The sequence below is a fragment of the Musca autumnalis genome, unplaced genomic scaffold, assembly GCF_047663935.1.
Source record: "Musca autumnalis isolate F117 unplaced genomic scaffold, ASM4766393v1 scaffold_3, whole genome shotgun sequence".
In the NCBI taxonomy this organism is placed as follows: domain Eukaryota; kingdom Metazoa; phylum Arthropoda; class Insecta; order Diptera; family Muscidae; genus Musca; species Musca autumnalis.
The window spans coordinates 133345104-133369682 of NW_027411866.1; the positions used below are offsets into that span (position 1 = coordinate 133345104).

Consider the following 24579-nt stretch of genomic DNA (forward strand, 5'->3'; position numbering starts at 1 on the left):
TACATTTTTTTTTGGTAAATATATTTTAAATCGCTTCGATTTTTATTAAACACATAAACAAATAAAACTACTGGACAATAATGTTATATTAAAAAAAGTATAATAAAAATGCTATATTACATACAGAGACGATATTTACAAGAAATTTAAAAATGTATTTTTATATTAATAGAGAGTTTTGTTCATACACAACCTAAAAATAATTGTTTTAAAATAATGAATTGTTTGAATTTAGTTTCCAAATAAGTAGAAATTGCTTAATAATATAACCTATTATATGATGTTAGTATTAAGTAGTGTTGAAGTTGATTTGAATGTTAAAAGTATTCTATGCATTAAAATATAAAAATCTTAATTTCTATTATAACAAAAGAGTTAAACATAAAAAACAAAAACACTTAATTAAACAAAAAAATGTATTTATATTTATAAGAAACATGGACAAGTCATTACAATACTGGTGGACAGGACACAAAACAAATCTTGGATCAAGTACATAGCTAATACGTACTATTCTTCTACGATCCTTCTACGATTCAAATCTATTTTCTTTTGAACATACTGCTCAAGCGTCTCTTATTCGTGGGTGGTGTATTCTGCAAAGAAGATAAAATTAAATAGAATTATTATGTGGTATTAAGAACAAAATCGAGGATTATATATTTAAGAAAAAATCACTGTTCCCCTTGTGATTTCAACATTTGATTGGATTTTTTTTAAGAGAAACACTTTTGTTATTTGATTTCTTTCCCTTTTTTCTGTTGTTATATTATTTTAATTGCTACTTTTATAGGTTATACATATGTATGATAAATATGAAATAATTACATAAATTACAAGGTATAAGTTAATTTTTTGAAAAATTCGATTATGCGGCATATACTTACGAGTGGCACTTCTCTCTACGAGTATTTGAAATACATATAACTTATTTCTCTTTCTCTTCTTACTACTTTTCTTCCAATCTTAATTCTATTATCCTAAATGTTAACGGAACACTTATAAATCTAATAATAATAATGATGACAATATGAAACAGTTTAAAATAAAATTTTGATTTCAAAAACTTCTTAATGTTTGGGAGTATAGAATGACAAAAATAAACCCAACAGGGTTGTAAATGATGCCAATGCTGCAAAACTAACAATTAAACGTGCTGAACTATCCATTTGTTTCCACATCCTTGCTAAATCTGCTACGGTTATTGTTTGATTGGTTATGAGAATGACATCGGCGGCATTGGAATCGGACATGTTGGTTTGATTTTTATTTTTATTCTTAACATAAATTGAAGATTTCCTAACATAGGTGGTGTTTATGTTCGGCAAACGACGATTATAGATAACAGTTCCCCCGTAAATAACTCGGGATAAATTTGCTGGATTATTACTACTGGGTGGTGAAAAGTGCGGAGAAGCTTTTGTGGCCATAATCTCACAATGTTCCTCATCATTACCAGGACTATGACTGTGCTGTGTGGAATTACTGGCAAATGTATAGTGCGGGTGTTGCTTGCCATGATGTTGGCTGTTCGTTGAAGAGTTGCCACTTATATTAAATTTAATATGTTTAACCTCAAAGGGGGCATTTGATTCCGTTTCTAAAACAAGTTTTTCAAAATGCTGAGAACTTCCAGCCGAGGAGTAGGATTCTGGTTCCTTTTTAACTTTGGCAAGGCCGCTGATATAACGATCGAACTCTTCCAAATCGTAAGAAGTAACCAATTCCTGTTTACACTCTCTATTGGGTTCAATGCTTCTTCTTTCATATTTCACATTAGTTGATGTAAATTTGTGCTCGGCGGGGTCCTCTTCACTGCTACTATCATATTGGCAAATATAATCGCTATCCTTGTGTAAATCCTCGGCATCCTGGGTATCAAATACCTCGGAGGCACATAAAAATGACTCTTCATCGCAGTCATCATCAAATTGCTCTTCTACTACTCCTCCTCCTCCATAAAAATCTTCATGTTCTAATTTTGTTATGACCACAGTTTCTCCCAGCTTAGCAGGTTTAAATAGCGAAGGTTTTACTTCGTAGGTAATATTTTTGACAACTGTGGCATCTTTCTTTTTGTGATAATCTTGAAGCACCTCCACTTCTTCTTCCTCGTCCTCCTCACTGGACTCATTTTGCACCACATCCCTTCCCCTATTGAAATCAAACCGTTGCTTACGCGATTTGTATCTGTTCAAATCATTTAGTACTGCCTTATTGGGTGTACGATGATGTTTAGCGAAAATACTGCTCTTAAGGCATAGTGAAGGTCTGCCACTTCGTTCCTTTTGTGGTTTTTTCTTGAGGCAACGTTTTTGCAAAATGACCGTTACATTGGGTATACCACCCGAGGTTGTGGTAGTGGCTGAACTTATGGTCTGGCGACGGCTCTTTAGATTCTTGGGAGTATTCGATAGGGCCGACGATGTAGTTTCACCACTTGTGGGTGTACAAATTTCTTGCAAACGCCTCGATAGACGTCTACCATAAATTGAGGAGTTACGTCGTTTACTTTTCAAACCAGCAGCAATGGCTTCAATTCGCTTAGCTGCGGTTTGTTTTCTCGTTGGTGCTTTGGGAGGGAAATCAATGGGTTTTATAAGGGCGCTTACAGGTGTCTCTATGAAACTAACATCGGGTGGTGTTATGTGTTTCTTTTTTAATTTCTGTGATTTATTATCCACGGCTAGGGGAGAGGGTGATGGTGAAGAAGTAAGCAGTTGATCCAATAAACGCCTTTGATCAAAGTGAACTTTACTCTTGCGTGGCGTAGATGTACATACAGCACCACCCAATAAATGACGTGGTAGGGCTTTGGCAGTTTGAGGAGGTTTTTTCGGTATTGCGGGTTTTGTTGGAATTGTGGCTTTTGTGGGAATTGTGGGTTTTGTTGGAATTGCGGGTTTTGTAGGAGAAAGTGGTTTCTTCTTCTCAACAATTTCTTTCTTTGGAGGTTGTTTTTTCTTTGAGTAAAAGTCAAAAAGGAAATTTGAGTCAGCATAGGGATATTTTATGAAGATTGGACACACAAAAACACAAGTGGACTTACACAAATCGACAAACACCAGCTTAAACATAAATAAGGAGACAATCAGGAAACCTAAAAATGCTCATAAACCTTTCAGATGATTATTGGTGAAGCACAACTCTATGATTATTGGTGAAGCACAACAAAATGTCTGAGGTTCAATCGGTTGATTGTTGATCCCAGTTACTTGCATTCAGGACAGTAATTGATCTCACTAATGTTCTAGTACAGTGATTAGGGAACGCGTTTGGTAGTATGAAGACCCCATCTAGTTTTAGAAAGGTTAGGACATTCCTTTTCAACGCCTCTTTTTATTAAGAACGTAGCGTCGGATGAATTCTCCTTTAAGATAATTAAGCGATAGATTTTCAAACTCACATAAATACGATCTCGATTAAGGAAAAGATAACAACAACAACGATGAATCGGAAATTCCTGGTTGGAGACGGTTTTACGTGAGGAAATTATTTCGGCATGTGTATTGGATAATACAGCTTTGTCTGACGAGGAAATGGACATCACAGTGATCCGCACTTCGTCGGGTAGCGCCCCTTGTACGCCAGAGGAGCGGTTCAGGATTAACCGAGTGTTACTACTCCCCTGCGGTAGATAAACCATCAACGCTGGAGACCATTGCTCTCACTAGAAAGTCAGGAAAGGCCTCCAAAAGTAACAAGTCTTCCTTACCTTTCCATACTATTAAGAACTGGGTGGGAAGGTGCGAGGATTGCTGTTGTCACAATTGCTGAGATGCCGCGTAATATAGCAGCTACAGCTTTGATTATACTACCAGAAACGGAGATGATGGAGGTCCTAAAACTTTTAAAGAAACAGATGACTGGACCTTATGACTGGAGATTGGAAGGTACTTAGCTCACTCCGGAGGATGGTCGGTGGCCGGCTTATGAAGGTGGCGATAGACAAGTAGAGCTTGGAATATTTACAGATGCATAAGGAAGAGTTTTTATTTGGGCTGAGGTGGATTAAATTCCGCCTCCCTCACTAATAATTTAGAGGCCCTGCCGGTCAAATTTCACGTGGTACAGATAAATCTGCATCACTCCAAACCTTCAATAATTGTATTACGATAGGCTTTTTGACTTTAAAAGCTCTGTCCAGGGGGGAAAAGCGGTCACACATAAGCTAAACTCAAGCCTATATCACCTTTTCAGATTGTAAAGAGGCATTCGTGAGATTGTAGAGTGACAAGACAGCAAGGAGAAGGGTTCTAGTTGAGAGATCACTAATGAAAATCTTTTGTTCCAGATGGTATTAATACCTTGAAGGAGATATCTAATATTTTCTGATGTTATCGGATAAAACAAGACCGTGGAAAATTGGTAAGACGCTTTCATTAAAAAATATTTCATGTCACTGCTCTGCCATTTCATAAACAACAATCTAATCTTTCATCTATTCAATAGAATGCACGGTTAGATTCTTCAGACTTGAAATTTATCAGTCCAGTCAAATAGACATGCGTATACGGGGGAAGGGGCAAAAATTCCCACAAAGCTGAATTTTGATGTAAAGCTAGGGTTTGCCATTAGAAGTAAAGTCCTAAAAGACACACCGCATCGATGCCACGTGTGCGTAAACGAAGATATTCAGGGTCAAAGGTAATTTTTGGTGGACTTCAGTTCTTTTTGATTTTTCTCAAAAACGGAAACCCTTTCAGAATTCTACTAAAGTAAAAGTAGTAGGCTTACCGCTATATCTCAAGAACGATTCCTTCTAGGAAAAAACTATAAATAGCAAAATAGAGAATTTTTTATCTACAATATTTGCTTTGGTCTTTTTTTGATAAGACACACTGCTTTCAAGAAATAATCAGAAAACCTAAAAAATCCATACATTTTGACCTTTGACCTCGAATACCTGTTTTTGCACACATGGATTGATGGGGACTTTTAGGATATTGCTTCAAATGACAAACCCTAGCTCTCCACTCTCTCAGCATTTTGGGAATTTTTGCCTCTTCCCCCTTAGTAAGAGTAGGGAATTAAAGTCAAAATTTCTTCTATCGTTTCTCGAAAATTGGTAGTCTGGTATGGTTCTCAAAATCGCATGATGTCACGATGATACACATTCTGCTGCGACATCCACCTCTGGGAACCATTATCGATGTACACTAATCATAGGAAATGTGATTAGGTCCTTTGAGGATGTCCAAGGGGCACCATAAAACGGTACGTTTAAGAACGTGGCAGCAAAGGCACGGTTTCCACCTCTCAAAGGAAAAGGGAGTACCAAAATCATCTCGATTAGGTCGTTCGATCAAGTCAGGGTCAGGAAGCCGATTCTTGAAGCAATTGATGCCTCGGCCAGTGGACACTACTTAGTAATATGCTATAAGGACGAAATGGGCGACAATGATGCTGGAAATAGAATTTGGAGACATCACGCTGAAACAAACGATACCAAAGAGGTGCAAGCCTGAGCAGATTGGCTATTTATCAGTATGCTAAACGAAGAACTAACCGGCGGGGCCAGAGGTCGAGAAGGTCATCCAAGTGAGTCTTCTCAGAAACAAATTTTACTTGAAGCCATACGGAACACGTCACGATATAATTAATCAGGAACTATGATTTTTATGAGATCAATTTGATGTCCACATCACTGATCACTTTTTTATAAAGTCTATTTCCTAGTTGAGTTATTTTTTTAAGTTTCTTCAGAAGATGGAGGACTTTTATATCATCCCTTCAAATTAAACTTTTTGCTACTATTTTACACATTCAGCACAAACACAAATATGAGTTCTTAATTAAAATATTTGACTTACCTCATCTTTTCCAGTGCCCATACTGAAACGCGATGCAAAGAAATTGAAACGGGCTGGAGTTTTGGCGGATGAGGACGATACGGTGCCAGTGGCACTATTTGCACTATCAAATGATTCTTTGAGGATTTCACGCATTGGCTCTGAACTGACGCAGCCGCCAAATGAAAGGCGACCATTTTTACTTGGTGTTGGAGGTCCAGGACGTTTATAGTGGGTAACTCCAGTGCATTTTTTGCGATTACCACCATTTGTGGTGCTTAGCAAGGCACTCATGCTATCATCAAAGCTATGGGGGCCATCCTAAATTAAGAGAAAAATTAAAAAATATTAAATATGAAATTTAACAAATTATTAAACAAATTATAGAAAATTAAAAAGGAATGTTAGTTAGTAATCCTCCACCGCATAATACAAAATACACAACACAAATTTTACAATAAACTACCAACAACAACAACACAAAACATATTTACAAAGACATTTGCAACACATTGGACGACAGACAAGACAAAAACACTGAGGAGACAAATAATTTTTAATAAATAGATTGTTGAAACAAATTTGAAAAACTTTAATTACATGTTTTTGAAACTTATTTTATTTGCTTCTATTCACAATTTATTTGTTGCTATTTATAATTTAGTTTCTTGTTTTTTTTAAGCAAAAATTTCCTGTTTTACAAAAAATTGTCCAGAAGGAAGATGTGATGATTACATACAGACATACATATATAACATATATAAATAAGAGGGTCGGTCGTCTTTGTCTTTTTTGTTTTACTTTAAATGACTTATAATTCTAGAAATATTTGGATGCATTTTCTTTTTTATCAATGGTGTAGAATGCATTGTCTTAATGGATCTTGGTGTGCTGCTGCTGTTATTGGATTCAATGGAACTAATATTACTCAGTTGTGATGTATGTAAAATATGTTTCGCCGCCGAGGATACATTGTGTTGAACAACATGATGATGGTGGTGGTGATGATGATGGTGATGCTTGCATGTAGCAATTGCATCAACACCATCATCATGCAATAGGGTACATGATGATGATAATGATGATAGCGGTGGTGGTGGTGGTGAGGGAGTTGAATAATGATTATGTGCAATATTTGATAAATTACTAATTAAATCAGGATGTATTAGATTGCTTACTTTTAGTTCATCTTCGGCAATTTCACTGTCATATTGTGCCGCATAGGTACTTCTCAAATGAGGTGGTAACAATGAGTTGCGATATTTAAGTTCTTCGGCGCTGTAATAAAATAAAATATATGAAAATAATTACGTTTAAAATTATAGTACATACTATGATTTTCTACTGTTTTCTAAGGACAAATGGATGAGGATTTTGGGCGACTTTCTTTCGCTGTGTTTGGAGTTAAGACATACAAGAAACAAATGTACTTAAACATTGCAAAGTCTAGGACTTGTCGGGATCTAAAGTGGACCCTTGTGTCAACGGAGGAACTACCTCAAAAGCCTGTCACTTGCTCCGCAACATATTCACCAACATGGTACATAAAAAAGTTGGTCGCGGAATAAGATTCGAAATGATCTAGATCTCAGCCCACCAGTGCATTTTGTAAAAAAAGAGGTATCCTACAACAACAACATAAAAACTTGGGTTAAGACTTCGGATTAGCAAACCACCTCTGGAAAAAGTATCTTACTAAGAAAACAGCTATTAAAAACCCCTACTTTGCTGTCGACCAACCTGCACCTGGATTATTCTGACACTGTCTACACACTAACGGGTGTAATTGCAGAGTAAAAGGTCGATATAACCGTTCTGCAAGATGTACGACGAAATTGGAAAGGTATCACAACAACACCTATAGGTGAAGCTGCCATGACAGGAGACAACAGTATGACATGACCCTGAGGTTTGTATTTAATGAAATATTAAAAAAATGAATATCCTGATTTTCTAAGGTTGATTAAAGACTAGCAACATTCCGCCTTAATGATTAGTCTCAACTCGCCCATGCTCCGACCAAAGGTGAGGACAAAGAGACCCTTGAAATATTCTAAGCACACGCAGGAGAAAACGTACTTGAGTCGATACACATGAGGACAAATTAAGAGTAGATTTTTTTTTTTTTTTTTGCTTGAAGAAGATAAACGCTTTTCTCGTTCTGATAGGGTAGTTTTTTTTGATCTATGGAGAAAACCAACACAATATCCACTTTTCCAGTTGTAGGATAGAATACCAACAATTCAAAACATTAGAAATACGACTAAAGTATAATAAGGCAGTAGGATCCTTTGAGCTATAAGAGGAACTTTTAAAAACAGCTGACATGATGTAATGTTGAGTCTAGGAAACCTGATATGATGCAATCATCTGCACCATTTCACTACAAGAACGTTTACCGGATGATATGTCCCGCGTAAGAAAAGACAAGACGATACTATGCTATGGAACGATTAAAGTCCAAGTCCACCATCAGTCAGATCATAATCTTAGACCAAATCCTATAGAGACCCATATGAAAAAAATCGATACTTGAAACATTTATTCAAATATAGGCAACATTTGTTGGCATTTGGATAGAGGAACGTTTTCCGGATATGCCGTAGTCTCGAAAAGGTGACAAATCGATACTATCGAACGACTAAAACCTTAAACCTGAATCCACCATCAGCTACATCAGCATCTTACTTCAAATGCGGGAGAGACTGATTAGGAGAAGATTGATACTTCAACCTTTTGGTGAAGTACAGGGCCATTGTTGGTGCGGATAAAACTGTTCCAATACAAGTTTGAGCTTTCTTTCCGAAACTCTTAATACCCAAGGAGGCTTCAAAGGGGAGATAGTCTATAATGTGTATCATTCAATACCCAAGTGACACGTGTTACTCGCATATGCCGACTACATAGAAATCATCTGAAGATGTCGAAAAATGATATGACAAAGAGAGTTTGGCGGAAAGTCTTCTGGACGTCCGTCTATACCACAAGTACAAAATGTCTAGAAGTCTCTGCTTCCAACTCCAAGTTTGGAAAAGACGCCACCTGAACAGTATTGGTTTGGCTGTGCACAGTTGAAAAGTTGCAGCGTGTCATGCAGGCTGGTGTTGCGTACTGGGCAATTGTTCTACGTTGCACCATCAATCCTGGCCCCCAGTAGTAATTGATCGTATCTCAGTTGCGCCAAAAACCTATACTAGATAGTGATTTGGATGGTTTCGCCTATAACATCCAAGCAGATATTGGCATCGACAACATCCTGTTTAGAATGTTTCGATAGTCTGTGGAAGTTTTTATCAATTTATTTAAACTGATGATCGAACTTAACCACCCGTGAATCGTTGCATAATGGTTGGATGTGTGGGACTACGGTAGACTCCTAATTTTTCAAGTTACCTCTAAAGTCATAACCGCTCAACTCGAAAGAGAATTGATTAAAATATCATTTTAAATTATCTTCGACTTAATAAGGCAAAAATAAAATCAAAAATATTTTTGTTCGTCAAAATGAAAACTTGGGAGCATTTAAAGGTCTTTTGGAATTGAACCAATTTATACAGAAGGAGAGGTTCTGAACAACGTCTTATATTAAAGAAAAACATTGATTGTGATCAGTGCAGAAGATCGAGACGTTTAGAAGTCTATTCAACAACAAAACTACTCCAATTAGTAGCCTTATTACATTATTTCATTATGAGTCTATCTTAGAGGACCATGGGCTGCAGGAACAAATATTTTGTTGTAGACGCCTAAATAAGGTGGAATGAATGTGTGGAATTACATTTATGGTTCTGATATAAAAAATTTAAATTTAAATTTAAATAAAAAGCTGTTAACTTACCACACTTCTCTACTCATATATTCCGACATTCGGCCAGTTTTCAAATCTGTCAAATAGGTGTTATTGAAAACTTCACCTTCTTCGTCTTCCATGGCTAAATTGGTGCCTGTATTGGAGGCTCCATTTGAGCTGGTCGAGGAAATAGTTGAAACATGGATAGAATTGGGACGTTTGAATTTTTCAGTTTCATGATGTTCCAAGAGATGTTTTAATTTTGTAGATAAAATGGTATTTTCTTTTTGATACTCTAGAATGTTTTCATTTAGGCGGACAATTTGATTGGACAGTTTGCGAGTGTGTTCTTCATATTTGGAGTTCTGCGGAAAGGAAACAAATAAACAATTTATTATTAAAAGAAAATTTAGGGTAATGTTTAACTTACCTGTGCTTTCAAAACATCCATTTCCGATTTAATATTAGCCACTTCACGTTCCTGTTTCGTTTTCATTTTGGTTATTTCTTCCGTATATAGAGTTTTCTATTGTTGGGTGGGTGGGTGTGTGTGTGTGTGGTTGTAGGGGATTTTATTTATTTTTTTATTGAATAAAACGCAAAAAAGCCAGACAGGTTTTGATGATGGTTGTATGGATGAATAGGAATAGGACAAACAAATAAAAATACATATATAAGAATTTGAAAGAAAAACAAAAAGAAGAAATAGAAAACAGATCGAGTGTAGTAAAAATTTCATGGGAATGAAACATGAGTTTCTCTTTTTTTTTAATGTTCGAAGGCTCAATAAAACAAATTCACAACAAAATTTGTAATATGACCAGACAGAAAACATATACCACAGACAGAACACGAGGACATCACAACAGAGACAACAAAGAAATAAATGCAACTTTAATTATTGTTTTATACCAAAAAAATAGTAATATAATTTATTTACATTTTGAAAATTTTCTTTATAAAGAATTTTGCACAAGGTATGGTTGGTAATGCATGCATCATTTACATATGTATATAAACTAGAATATAATATTTAAATAATAATAAAATTATTAATAATATTCTAACAGAAAAAAGGCACAGCCTCTTATAACTAGAGTCTTCCAGAGGATTCAAAACTTTTCCCCATATGGGGGAAAAGCTTGAAATGTTTAGTCTATCAAAACACTGCTGGTCTATTGCTTTTGAATATTAACTCTAAATCGTTTTTGTTTAAAAAATAATTTAGAATTCCAATTAAAATAATCTGACTGAAAACCACAACAAAGAAATATCGAAAACATGAATGTACGCGATTTTTCCAATGCAGCTTACATCCACCAACACTTGTTGTTGTTGTTTTTGTTGATAACGACGTTGTTGCAGTTTCAAATTCATACTTTGAATAGAAAAAAGAGAGAAGAAAAAGAGAAGAAAACGAATTTTAGAATCAGAAAAATATACATTTTACAAAATTGGTAGAATGAATCTGAAGTTAAATCGGAAGATGCAAGTGTTTTGTGATGTGACAGATTAAATGAGTTTTGGGGGTGGGGAGGAGTTAACGTAATTGAATCAGGCAAAGTAATATTCGGGATGCATGGTATTTGATTTTAAAATTGTTTGTTTCCTGGTTTGGGAGATGGAGATGGATAAAATGTGGGCATTATTGTGCGAACTTTGTATAACTAACAAGAAGATATGCCACATATTTAAGCAAAATCTTGAAGTGTTTCTTGACTGAAGTAACAACCCTTTCGGCCATATTTTGAATGTTGTTATAAGGCCTACTTATGACTCATTTCAGTTGGTGCCGACGGTGTTTGTGGAGCTCTTGGTCTATTATCTCAGGTCTCAGTGAGCTGGTGTTAAACTGCACTTTTCTGAAAAATTTTGACATTTGTGGGACAGGTAACCCATGGAGTGGATCGATATATTTAGTCTATATCTGAACCTGATTTATGTATGATAGAAATATTATGATGTGCAAAGTACAACGATCCTTAAACTGCACTTTTTCGAAAATTTTGAAATTTTGTGTGGGAGGTATCCGATATAGTCCATATTCGAACCTGATCTATGTCAGGTTACTCTGAACGAAATTCCACAGTGAGTTTTTTTCACTTTCTCCCTTAAGTTGAGACAAAACTCACTGGGATTATGATGTGCAAAGTATGGACCAAATTGGATACATCCTACGAAAGATATCCTACGCATCGTTTTAGAGAAATATGTTGATCCGTTGTAAGGGAGGTATTCGAGGGAGTGGGCCGACGATATGGCCCATCTTCCAATATGAACTTCAGATCTTTATCTAAGATTCTCAGAAATTTACAGCTTTCAGGCTATTGATCCAATATTCCTACTATGAAATTAAAAAGTTGTGTCTTTTCATAAAGACATTGAAAAAGAATCCGCGCTCGTAACAATTTATAAAACATTTTAATTTTACAAAACTTTATGAATAGGAAAACAAACACCATGCAACACAAAAACAATTGTACCACTGGACCAATAAACAGACATATAGCAAAAAAAAGCAACAAAAAAACAAACAAAAAATCTACAACACAAAATTAAAAACTAACGAAAATCAAACATACAGTGTGATGTCCTTGTGTGGATGTATGTATACGGATCAATGATATGTAAGTATTTATGTATGGGATAAGTTTAAAGGACAAAAACAGTAACAAAACTATGCAAACAAAATTACATTCAAAACTTACCATTTTATTTTTCATTTTCTCCAATTTTCCTTCCAATTCTAAACGATTCTCTTTGATGCGTTCTTCACTGTTTTTGGTGGCATCGAGGACACGTTGTTTAGATTCTTGATATTTGGTGTGCAGGATTTGATTATCCAAACGTAATTGGGCAACAATTTGTTGTTCCTTTTGTAAAGCATCATCGGCTGAGGATAGACGTTCACGTAATTGTTCCAATTCTGAATTATTAGCTGTGACATTTTGTTGCAATAGCGAAGAGTTGGATTCAGAACTTTCGCGTAAAGTTTGTATTTCATGTTGTAACTCATTAACTTCTTTACATTTGATGGAGAGCTGTTCTTCCAGCGTGGCAATGCGTGATTCTAATGTGGTCACGAGATTTCTACGTTCACACAGAAGATGATCATTTTGTGATTCTAAATCTTTCAGTTTCAAGGTAGATGTTTCATGTTCAACTTGAACACGAGATTTTTCATCACGTATAACCAAAAGTTCGGAACGTATTTCTTCCAGTTCATTGCGGGTAATTTGCAGTGTAAGAGTAAGTTTGGATAGTTGATCAGTTAGATTGGTTTTGTCTTCTTTAAGGTGATCAATTTCTTGGTGCAGTTGTTCATTGAGATCTTCTAGCTGCTGACATTGTTGTTGAGCCAATTCGAGTTTGTGATTCAGATCATGTATCTGTTCTTGATTGTTGAGGGCCTTTAGCTTCTGTAATTCTGAATTGAGGCAACCAATTTCCAAATTCAATTTAACATTGGAATTTTCAGCATTGTGTAGAGAATTGGCAAGCTTGCGTATTTTCTCTTCATTTGAAATGCGCATTTTATCCAATTTATTGAGTTTGGATTTACCATCAATTTCAGAGGCTTCCAGCTTTTGCTTGGTTTCCTGCAATTGACTGTTAAGCACTTCAAGATTTTGTACCTTGGCGGCCAATTGTTCATGGGCCCTTTCGGCCCGTGATAGGCGTTCTTTGAGGGCCTTGGCTTCATTTTGCAAAACGTCTTTTTCTTTTTGCAAAGCTTCAACTGTGGTGCTGTGGGCTTCAAGTGCTTTGCTCAACTTCTCATTGTCCCTTTCCAGTTTAGTACTCTTGGCTTGTGAATCTCCAAGTTTAAGGGCCAATTTTTCAATTCTCTTGGTGGAGGTTTCTTGAGAATCTTTAAGTTTGGCATTTTCATGGGTAAGTTTTTGATTATTCAGTTCACATTTTTCCAAAGAGGCCTTGGTGGATTTCAGTTCATTTTCGGTGGTTAAGAGTTTGCGTTCATATTCCTGGGATTTCTCTATGATGGATTTTAGTTTGTGTTCCGAAGTGGAATGATGTTTACCACTTTCCTCCAATTGTTTGCGTAGCAAGGTGTTTTCTTCCACCACAGATTCTTTTTCCATGCGTATGGAGGCAATTTGCTGGATTAACTGGGTAACATTGTCATTTGCTCTTTGGAGATCCGACTTGGTGTCACGAATTTCCTCACGCAAATGTTGTTTGTCCTGCTTGAGGCTTTCAATTTCGCCATTAAGTCGTTGATTTTCTTCGGCAGCCGATTGTTGTTGAGCCTTAAGGAAATCCATATCACGTTTTAGTTGTTGCGCTTCCGATTGTATTTGTTGCAAGTTGCTTTCGCTATTCAATTTCAAAGCTTCAGTTTCATCAAGTTTTTTGGTGGTCAGTTGTAATTGTTGTTCTAGATTTTGTACGGATTGTGAAAGTTCTGCGGATTTGTTGTTTAAGTTGAGGAGTTCTTTAGTTTTGTTGGATACTTCAGTTTCAAGAGAATCATTGGTGTTTTGTAGTTGTTTTAGTTTCTCATTCAATTTCAATTGTTCTGCTTGTAGAGAGGATAGTTGATGTTGTAATTCCTCTATTAACTGTTGTTGTTTTTGTGTGGTATCCTTTAGTTCTTGATGTTCCTTGTTGAGGGTTTGCAATTTTATGGATTTCTCTTCAATTTGCTGTTCTAAAAGTTTGGATTTTTCTAGAATATGTTCAATTTGCTGGGTCTTGTCTTTAAGATTTTGCTGCAAGTCTTTCTCTTCCTGTTGCAATTTTTCAATGTGCTGAGTTTTCGAGGTAATGTCTTGTTGGAGCTGATGTTTTTCTTTTTCCAATTTTTGAAGATTCACTTTGGCTTGCTCAAGATCCTTTTCATGTTGGCTTAGAGATTCTTGCAAATTAAAATTGCCATTGGTCAAACGTTCATTGACCTTTTCGAGATTAAGAAGATCTTCCTCCAGGCGTTTAATTTCTTGACACGCTCTCTTTTGGGCAATTTGCTCTTCATTTTCAATTTGTTCTCTTAACTCTTGTAAATTCTTTTCTTGTGTGGCAATGGTGGTTTGTAGGCTCACATTGGATTTTTCAATTGTCTTCAAGGCTTCCAAGGTCTCATTGTGTTGCATACGCTGTTGTTGTTCCATGTGTAGCACAATATTGAGATTTTCTCTTAATTGAGTGATCTTGGTGGCCGCCAGATCTCCAGAAGGGATATTAAAGGTATTTTTGATGTTCTGCATATCAAGTTCATGTTTCAAATTGAAATTATTTTCCATGATGGCCAATATTTCCATGAGCGACATGTCGAATTGTTCCAACTTTTCATTGGCATTTAGGAGTTTTTGTTTAACCTCTGACAATTCTTGATGGAAACTATCACGTTCCTGTTCATGATCTTCCAAACTCATACGCAATTCAGCATCACGTTCCAGCAAGTCTCCCTGTAATTTGGTATTTTGTAAGGTTAGCTCATCCATTTGTTGCTTCAAATCAAGGTATTTTTCTTCCCAAGATGATGCCTGCTGTTTGTGATCCTCTTGCAAGGAGTTTAATTGATCTGTTGATTTTTCCAAAGATTGCAAAAGTAAGGATTTTTCTTCTTGTTCCTTAGCCAATTGTTCATTCAAGTTTTCTTTGAGTTGTTCAATTTTCTTTAAGGTTGCAGACAATTTGGCAATGGCTTCACTTTGTTCCTTGACTTGTTGTTCCAAATCTTGTTGTACTTCAAGTTGAGAGTCTAAGGTGTTTTGTTTCTCTTGCAACTCATTGCGGAGTTTGTAAATTTCCTGTTTGTTGTTTTCATGTTCCTTGGTCAAATCGAGAAGTTCATTGAGAGCCTTATCAGCCTCCACCAAACGCATGGCATTTTGATGTACCTCACGTTTAAAGCTTTCAATTTCTTCTTGCAATTTATTGTTCTCCGTGGAACATTCGGCTACTCGGCTTTCATATAATTTCAGTTTCTGATTTTGTTGCTGCAGTGCCTCCAAAGTGGCCATTAGCTTGGAAATTTCAGCTTCTTTTTGATTTAGTTGTTTTTTGACATCATTATGTTGGGCAATTACCATGAGTAACTCTTTCTCCTTGGTTTCATGATGTTCCTTTTCCAATGTCAATTCATGTCGAACACGTTCCATGGAGGCTTCATATTCCACGGCAGCTTGTTGCATTTGTTTAGTGAAATCTTGTTCCTTTTTATTCAAATCTTGGGTGACTTTTTCAACAAATTGTTTTTGTTGATCTCTTAGAAGAATGAATTTGTTTTCATATTCCTCAGTTTGTTTGCGAAGATCATCCAACTCTTTGGCATGCCTGTCGAGGTCTTGATTCTTTTCATTGAGTTGCTGTTCTAATTGTTGCAATTTATGTGTGGTATCCACTTGTGAAGATTCTTGATTACACATTTTGGATTTCATTTCCTTATTCTGGTGCAATAGTTTTTTGATTTCTTGTTCCAAATTGCAAATGTTCTCCAAGGAGTTTTCTTGATTGCCAGTAACATTGAAAAGCTTTAGGGTATTGTTGATAATGGTAGACAAATCTGTTGTTAATTTTTCCATTTCCTTGTGTTGTTGCTCTGAATTCTCCAATTTCTTATTGGTTTCTTTTAGAGCATCTTGTAGGCATTGGAGTTGTGTTTCCATTTCCTTAAGGTTCTCTTGATTTTTGACTTTCATGGACTCGGCATGTTGTAAATCTTTTTCTAAGGCCACATAGTTTTCTTGTTTAATAGAAATATCTTTCAATAAATTCTGGATTTCTTGTTGCTTTTCCATTTGTAATTTATTAAAGTTATCGCCCAAGGTCTTTATTTCTTCATGATGTTTAGTTTCCAAACTTTCAAAGGCCAATTGTTGTTTGAGTTTCTCTTCCTTGAGTTGTTCAATTTGATCTTTTAGTTGCGTAGAGCTTTCTTGGAAATCATTAATAGATTTCTGCATTTCAGTGATTTTATCTTCCAAGTTTTCTTTCTCATGTTTTTCATGTTGATTTTCTTCCTTAAGTTTGGAGATAATGCTTTCCAATTCTTTACAGTTCTCGGACAGTTCTAAAAGATTTGTTCCCAAGTTTTCTGTTTCTGTTTCCAAGGATTTAATTTGTTCCTCCTGGTTGTGGATTTGTTGTTTATAGTTTTTATGAAGGCCCACAACTTCCTTTTCAATGCTTTCCTTTTCCAATGCGAAGGATTTAATTTGTTCTTCCAGGTTGTTGATTTGTTGTTTGTAGTTACTGTCAATATCCTTGGTTTCTTTTTGATGCTCATTTGTCTCAGCTTCCAGTTTTGTTAACAAGTTTTGTTTTTCTTCTACCAAATTGTTTAGTTTTTCTTCAAGGCTCTGCATTTCTTGTTGGTGTTTAGCTTCCAAGTTCAAGGTTTTCTTTTCATGTTCTTTTTGTAGCATTTCAATTTGTTTTTGTAGTTTCTCATTATCTTGTTGGTATAGTTCCAGCTGTTCTTCATATTCCTTTTGAAGCTTATTCATATCATGTTGAACTTTGGCATTTTTATGCTTCAACGAATCCAGCTCCTTTTCCAAATTACTAACTTCCGTGTCCTTTTCCTCTTGCAAAGCTGCAAGTTGTTCCTGTAGTGATCTGATTACATCTTGTCCCATTTCACAATCACGCTTTTCTTTTTCACATTCCTCAACCAGGGCATTGATTTTTGTTTCCAATTCAACATTCTTCTGGGCGAATTCTGAAATTTCCTTGGCCAATTTGGTTATTTCTTGCTGTTTTAATTCAATATCCTCCTTCATTTCACTGAGATGATGGTCCGCACTATGTGATTTCTTCTTCAGATCTTCATTTTCACTGACAAGTTGTTCATAATTGGCCCTGAGAGTTTTCTCAGTTAATTGATACTGTTTCAATTCTTCAGTTTGTTTGTTTAGACTATCCAAGAGATCCTTGATTTGCAACTCAAATTCATTGGATTTTTGCAAGAAGTCTTCCTGCATCTCAATAGTTTTCTGTTGCATTTCTTCGGCCTCTTGTCTGCTTTTCAACAATTCTGAATCAAGGAAATTCTTGGAAGATACTACTTCTTGCAACTCAATATAAAGTTGCTGTTTCTGGGCCTGCAATTGTTCCATTTCCACTTGTTGTTTACGCTCCGCAGCCAACATGTTTTCTTTATCCTTTAACAATTGTTCATTGTTTTTTTGGGCCTCGTTCACATTACACTTCAATTCCAATACTTCCTCATTCAGAGACTCAAGCTTTAATGTTAAATCGGCATTTTCAGTTTGTAACTTTTTACTCTCTTCTTCCAATTCGTGGATTTTGTTTTTCTCGAGCTTATGAAAACTACTTATCTTTTCCATGCAACTTGAGAACAAACTAAATTGTTCGAGGGGATCACTTTGCAGGGAATCTTCTGGCAGCGACTCCTCAGCTAACATACTGTGATGTTCCCAAACAATATCGAATTCTTTGGCTTGTTTTTCTGCCAAATCTTGAAGACTCTTTGCCAAACGTTTGTGTTCATCTTTAACCAATTCTAGCTCTTCTTTTAGTTTGGAATTTTCATGCTCCTTTTCGCGTAGTTGCATATCAACGACCGAAGCTCCCAGATTTTCGGGACTACTAACATTGCTAGAGGCATTTGTATTGCCAATGTTGCGAGCAAATGAACTATCAAAACATTCCATAGAACCGTTTAAATCGCTGTGCATATTTGCTGAACGATATTCAGCAATGTATTGTTCCAACTCCAATTTGCTGTCGGTTAGATATTTAATGGTGCCATCTTTTTTCTGTGTGAACACATTTGGGGAAAGGGGAGGAATTTGAGTGTGTGTGCTAGAAGAACAAATTGTAAGCATATCATTCGACTTACCTCAATTGTATCACTTAATTCATCGACCTTGTAATCCAACTCCTTGATGCGATTCATACAAATGACAATTTGTTTTTGGGCATAGCTTAGTTTTTCCTGCACCAAAGCCTTTTCTTCACGCAAATTACGAACCACATCTGTGAGTTTTATGATTTCGTTTTCCTTCAAAGTCATTTCCTTAATTAAACGTTTTTGTATCTAAAAAAGGGACAATTATTAGGATTAGTAGGGGCAAATATAGCCACAAATCTGTAGATAAAATCCTCAGATTCTAAGGTTAAGCCCTATCAGTAAATATGGGGGCACGATTCGGATCAAGGATGAAGAGCAAATGGAGCAGGTTGAATGTATCGACTGGATTCTGATAGATCTGAAATTTTTTACATGTAGGGCTTGCAATGCTAATCACGCCAATATATATATCTTGGGCAGGAAGTCTATACTTCCCGAGATATGGGCACCGAAAGTTAAAAAAATCCCTTGCTTTTGACACAAGTTTAGTTTAAATCTAAATTTTTTATAAATAGCCTGCCTTCGTCCGAGGATTTAAGACTTTCTTTTTCGTTTAAATCGAAAATTTGTTTATGATCGATCTGAACCCAGTCCAAACATTCAACTTATGCCGAGCAAATTTATTTCAATATAAGCAGTAAAAATAAAATCGACAGTTTTGCTGTCATATCAAAGAGTATAACCTAAATCAACTTTGAGCTGAACTCTGAATCCGATATTAGAGAAATTATCCATGGCTCAAGTACTCAATAAATGTAATAGGTTTCACTATCGCCAAAAAATGCGACGTTATCATGGCTTGAATTCTGGCGTTATGTGTGCCAAGCATTCATGCGGATCTTTACAGCAGTACCCACTCTAGATGAAGATCTTAATAGAAATGAAGCATTATTCACAAAATAACAGATGTTAATTCTCTACGCAAATGACATATCATTTGAGACATATGGAGTAATTTTGTTCTAATGACTCCATATTAATGGGCCAAGTTCATGGAGATATCTTAAAACATGGAGCTTTTGAAACAGCTAAAAGATAATCAATTTTGGTTGCATACTTTAAAGATTCGCCACTTTCTTTAGTTGGCGAGAATCACTTTGTACCAACTGTGATGAAGACCACTTTCCGAAGATTTTTTTCTACATTTTGTTTTGAAATTCAGTTCATAGTTACATAAAAAACATACCTGATCTTCATGACCTTCACGATTTGAAGAACTGCTGCTGCCATCACTGGTTTTAAGTATAATGTCATTTTTCAAATCTTGGATTTGATGTTGTAACTTTTTGTGGTCTTGATCTATAAAAAAAAAACAAATAAATATAATTTCTCTACAACTCCCATCAAACATTTAATAATACTCACTCAACTTAAGGATTTTATCCTCATTTTGTTTGATTTGTACCTCTAAGAGGCCCTTCTCATAACGTTCCGTTTCAAGCTGGGCCTAATAATAATAATAATAATAAAAATAAATAAAAACACATTTTAAATTGATATTCAAATAAAAAATTCAAGCAAATTATCCCTTCTTCCTTACCCTCAAATTATACAATTCACGTTGTCGCTCTTCGAGCAAATATGACTTGGGTGTCGTTGGTGATATGCGTTGCGGTCCGGCGCAGCGTTTTGGCGTCTTTAGTGGTGAATCACAACGACTAAAACCAGGTGATGTTATACTACTAGTAATGCTGGCAGCACCAGCACCACCACCGCCACCAATTCCACCAAAAATACTTAGGGCCGATTGATTACTCGATATGGAATCATTTAAACGTGGCGGTGATACATGTGTTGTTAGCACTTCAGCAATAGCATGACGCAATGCTTCTTTGGTGATAGGTTCTGTTTCAAGCAGCTCCTTGAAAAACGAAGCAATACATTGTTGAGCATATTCCGGCAAACGTTGACATATTTCATGAAATACAGTCTGTGGATGTTTAACACAACAGAAATGCAATAACAAGGAATATATATAAATGTAGTCCGAAGAACTTAAACAATTTTCATCATCTAGATGAACTTCAAATTGGGGATAGGATTCTACGCAAAATAGAAGAGAAATTGAATATTATTATTTTATAAAAAAAAGTAAAATGATTTGCTTACCTTTAAGAAATTCACTCAATTTCCGGCATTTGCCATTATTGGCTGTCTTGGGATGTTGTAAACTGAAATTTTGATAAAAGGCATCAATATCGGATTGTTCGATATTGAAATAATTGCGTTCCATGAAACCACATTCGGTGATCTGAAAAATAAAGGACAAATTAATTAAAATTGAATCAGAAGGGAGTCCAATTATAATTATTTATGGCAGGTTGTTTTAGAATGAAAACTAAATTTAAAAAATCTTGGCAAGTACAAACAAGATGCCCAAAGTCATCAAGTTTTATTTGAGTTCAACACAAATAAATCCGGCCGCACTGTGTCTCTGGATGACTTCCCATTAAAAAAATATTTTTTGTGAGTTCTATATGCGTGAATACTATATGCGAAATAAAGTTTAAGATTGGAAAATTGAGCTTTTTCTGAGACACATTGGAGTCAGAACAATAGCTGTAATAAAAATTGTCCACTTTTTTACAATTTCGCGAATTTGACATCGGAATTGATGAACTTCTCGCAAAAAAATGGCGGTCAATTTTTCAAAATCAAATTTTCATTAAAACCCATATTTATGCGAGACTTTTATTCCACTGACCGATCAAAAACATATATATAAACTCAATTATCGTAGAAACCAGGATCATAAGTAGGAAAGTTGACACTTGTTTAAAATATTCGAAATCATTAAATTAAACTGGACATATTAAACTGGATTTATGTGTGACATTTGACATTCAAAGGAAATTGTAGATCAATTCGTGTGTGTTTCAACCGGCTGAAAACTAAGGTGGGTGACCTATGCGATGATGTGGTAGTCCTGATAAGTGACAAATTTTTACCAACCCTTTTTTCTGACTTTTTGCAAAGTGTATCTAAAAACGGAAGAGGAAAGGAATTAAGACCTATATTAACTCAATTGGGAAAAGTTGGGAATTGTCTGTATGTAACCGTTTTCCTACCCATTCTAACCTACGGTTCACTGTTTGGTGGCAAGCACTAGGGAACAAAGCGTTAATGTCCAAACTATCCAGAGTACAATAACCTGCATCAATACTGATTACCTACTCAATTGAAAGCACTCTTCAAGCTCCGGTTTCGGACGCCTAGAACGGCTCTTAGGTTGCGAAAGTCACAATTTTGGCAAAGTCCCTCTCTTTCAGGCAGAGATCTTTGCTATCAAAATTGGTGAAAGGGCTTGGAGAAAACCTTATAGAACCGGTGACTAAACATGCGGCCTTCAAGGATCTCAAGTCTCGAACCATAAACTCTCCAGCTATCCCTGACTGCAGGAAGGTTCTGGATAATTCCTATATAATGGGAAACGAATTAACAGATAAACTATTTCGAGGTGGCTCTAAATATAACGACCCATCAGTTGATGGAACTGTCCGGGCATCGATGTGCTACTACATCGGCAAACTTAATGAAATCTACAGCGAGATCTACAGGTCATCCAAAGCTATCTGGCCTGTGGTCTCTCGTCGCAGAAGACCTCTCACTCGACAAATTAGGAATGGCAATCACGTGTCACTGCAAAGTGTGATATTTAACTGGGATGACAGAGGCATTGACTACTGCAGACTATGTGAGGATGTAGAAGGGATGTTTTCCTCCTATTTTCAGTAAAAAGATCGGTCAACCACACTTTGGAAATATATTCTTCTTCATCTCAAACACAACGAGCAATATCCACGAACCTTCTGTATCTTCAATTCATCGAGCAATAACGAGCTCTCAATAAATTTTTCCTCGTAAACATTTTTACTTCATCAATCTCATCATCATATTTACCTCACAATAATCATTACATCACTTTCAACATATTTAACCCATCCAGGATGAACACAGTGGACCAACGGTCTCCGAGTGAAGCAGCCACCTATACTATTAGATGACTGCACATCCTTAAACCTAACCTAGCCCAATAGCATGTAGACAGCATTTCGCCTGCGATTTGAGACTTTCTATTATGGACAGTAGCAAACCTGGGCTACGCGATTCAAATTTTCTTAAATTGTTTGTTTGTGTAAAAAGCCGTCCTTCGATCGGGATTTAGGATGTTCTCATATGGACAAATAAAAATGTCGGGTATGCAAACAAAAGTTTCTTTTAAGTTTAATTTTTTTCGTACAGTTTACAAGTAAATTCCATAACATTTAAAATGATATCCATATGCAAAGGTCAGGTTCTGCAGCATTCAGGACCCATTCCTCAGAAAAAAAATGATTTCCCAAATAGCATAAAAGCCCTATCTACTATACATTACACTTTAAAAGCACAAATAACAAAGAAATATATATATAAGTTATTTATTGTGGTAATCGGGAGGCGAGAACTATCTGTGGGAAAAAGTTAATCTCGATCCGTGCTTAGTGGGTCGGCTTAACTTATGCCTGCAATTTCGAAAGTAACCGTGGTAAGCAAAAACCTTCAACGTTGACCGAAAGTTTAATATCCAAAAAACTGGATTTGTTGCTCGTCAAGTGCAGCTCACTACAGAAACAGGTATGTGATGGAAAACGATTCGACTCGTTTTGCCATAAATCGAAATCGTATATCTCCAATTTTTGTGAATATTTTAATAAAATTGAAAATGGATTTTTAAAATATTTTTCAAATAAGGGGCGTTTGCGAAGCAAAACTATATACATCATCAACGGAACTCCGATTATATACCATTTCGATTCTGCAAATCGAGTCGATTCGGTTTTCATCACATACCCGAAAGTACTTTTCAAAATAGATTTTTTGTATGTTGGAATCGGTACAATTCTATGCCAAACCGCCACATCCAAACAGAATGAAGGAATTTTCTAATAATTGAAATACATTTTTCATATTTATCGAAAAAGGAGAATGTTTTTCCCAATTCCATAGTGATTAACCTTCCATTCTAAATGCCATCAAGCATAATTACATTACATTTTTCTATATCCAATTTTTTCTCACAAACTAATGATGGATGGTGGTGTCAATGTTGTTTATTCCAAATTTACAACGTAGACAATTCAGCCAAAAACAACAAAAATAGCATAGTGTTGCACAAACAAATTCAAACACACACCAGTCCTTTTGTTTACATAAAATGTGTCTAGCACATAGACAGATGAGGCCGGCCTATGTGTACATGTATGTACCTAACCAAAGTACATCTTTCCACCTTTGATTATGGCTGGCAGTTGTTTTTCACTTTCAATTTTTGTTGTTGCTACTGTGCTGTAATACAAAGTAGGCAAAGCATGCGTTTTTTGTCCTTTCTTTTGTTAATCATCGTCATCATTGTGTTTCTATGTGATTATGTTGTTCATTTACTTACCCATTGCAACAGTACTTTTTTCCAGCTGCGCATGTCCATTTTGTTGTTTGTTTTATTTCGTTTTTAGTCCTTCTTTTTGTAATAAAGTAGCAGCACACCAAAGAATTCCTTTAAAAGGTATTCAATACGATGACGCTTTAAAATTGCCTCGGAGAAATTTTAAATTGTGTTCCAAATCCAAAGATGAAAATACAATTTTTGGAGGCCAATTTGTTTCTACTCCTCCTTTATATTTTATGTACACATTGGAAGTTGTTGTTATTTTTATAAACTATCCCGAAAGTGCATCATTCCCTCAGTTTGGAAATGTAGCGATGTCTCTTCTCCAGCTGCTGCAATTTGCAAATTTCCTATTTCTATTTTTGTTGTCGATGATCTTTGCAATCAGTTTGTTTGGTTGTGTGCTTGTTTTCTTGTTGTAACAATGCAATATATTGGTTGCGTTGGTTTTTTTCTCACACATCAAAATCGATCAGATATTTGTTTTTTATATTTACATTAACATTTTCAATGTTTTATTATAACAAAACTTATAATTTTCTGTTCCTGATGCTTTTATCCTCTTCGCGCCGAAATTTTATTTTAAACAAATTCACTTATTTTCTTTCCTGCACTCTTAAATCTTCTCTGCTTGTGTGTCTTCGCGTCTCGAGGTAAATATTAACTGCCGTTAGAATTTTTTAAATCAATAGTTTGACAATTGACACATCGCGCCATGTTTACTCTTTGC

General features: G+C 35.7%; 1 protein-coding gene across 3 annotated transcripts; it reads right to left on the bottom strand.

Moving 5' to 3' along the window:
- Window positions 1–24579, bottom strand: mud (mushroom body defect). Of its 3 annotated transcripts, none has more exons than XM_073974470.1 (12): window positions 23850–24579; window positions 20534–20675; window positions 19965–20467; window positions 19790–19871; window positions 19611–19723; window positions 18413–18610; window positions 12291–18329; window positions 10013–10108; window positions 9631–9947; window positions 6971–7070; window positions 5814–6113; window positions 1–596 (listed from the first exon to the last, which is right to left on the bottom strand). In XM_073974470.1, exons 1-12 carry the CDS (start codon window positions 23886–23888, stop codon window positions 543–545), a joined length of 7983 nt encoding a protein of 2660 aa, XP_073830571.1. In that variant the 5' UTR covers window positions 23889–24579; the 3' UTR covers window positions 1–542. The 3 variants fall into 3 exon arrangements, with proteins under 3 accessions (XP_073830571.1, XP_073830568.1, XP_073830569.1); XM_073974467.1 differs by lacking the exon at window positions 1–596 and adding an exon at window positions 989–2963; XM_073974468.1 differs by lacking the exons at window positions 1–596; window positions 6971–7070; window positions 9631–9947; window positions 10013–10108 and adding an exon at window positions 990–2963.

What these genes read in the sequence shown, in the direction of transcription:
- mud (XM_073974467.1), bottom strand. Translation starts at nt 23,888, where the DNA reads ATGGACATGCGCAGCTGGAAAAAAGTACTGTTGCAATGG. An exon ending in AGAAAATGAAAAATAAAATG is followed by an intron (nt 10,109 to 12,290) that starts GTAAGTTTTGAA and finishes ACCCAACAATAG; the next exon opens with AAAACTCTATATACGGAAGA. An exon ending in TATATGAGTAGAGAAGTGTG is followed by an intron (nt 7,071 to 9,630) that starts GTAAGTTAACAG and finishes ATTTTATTACAG; the next exon opens with CGCCGAAGAACTTAAATATC.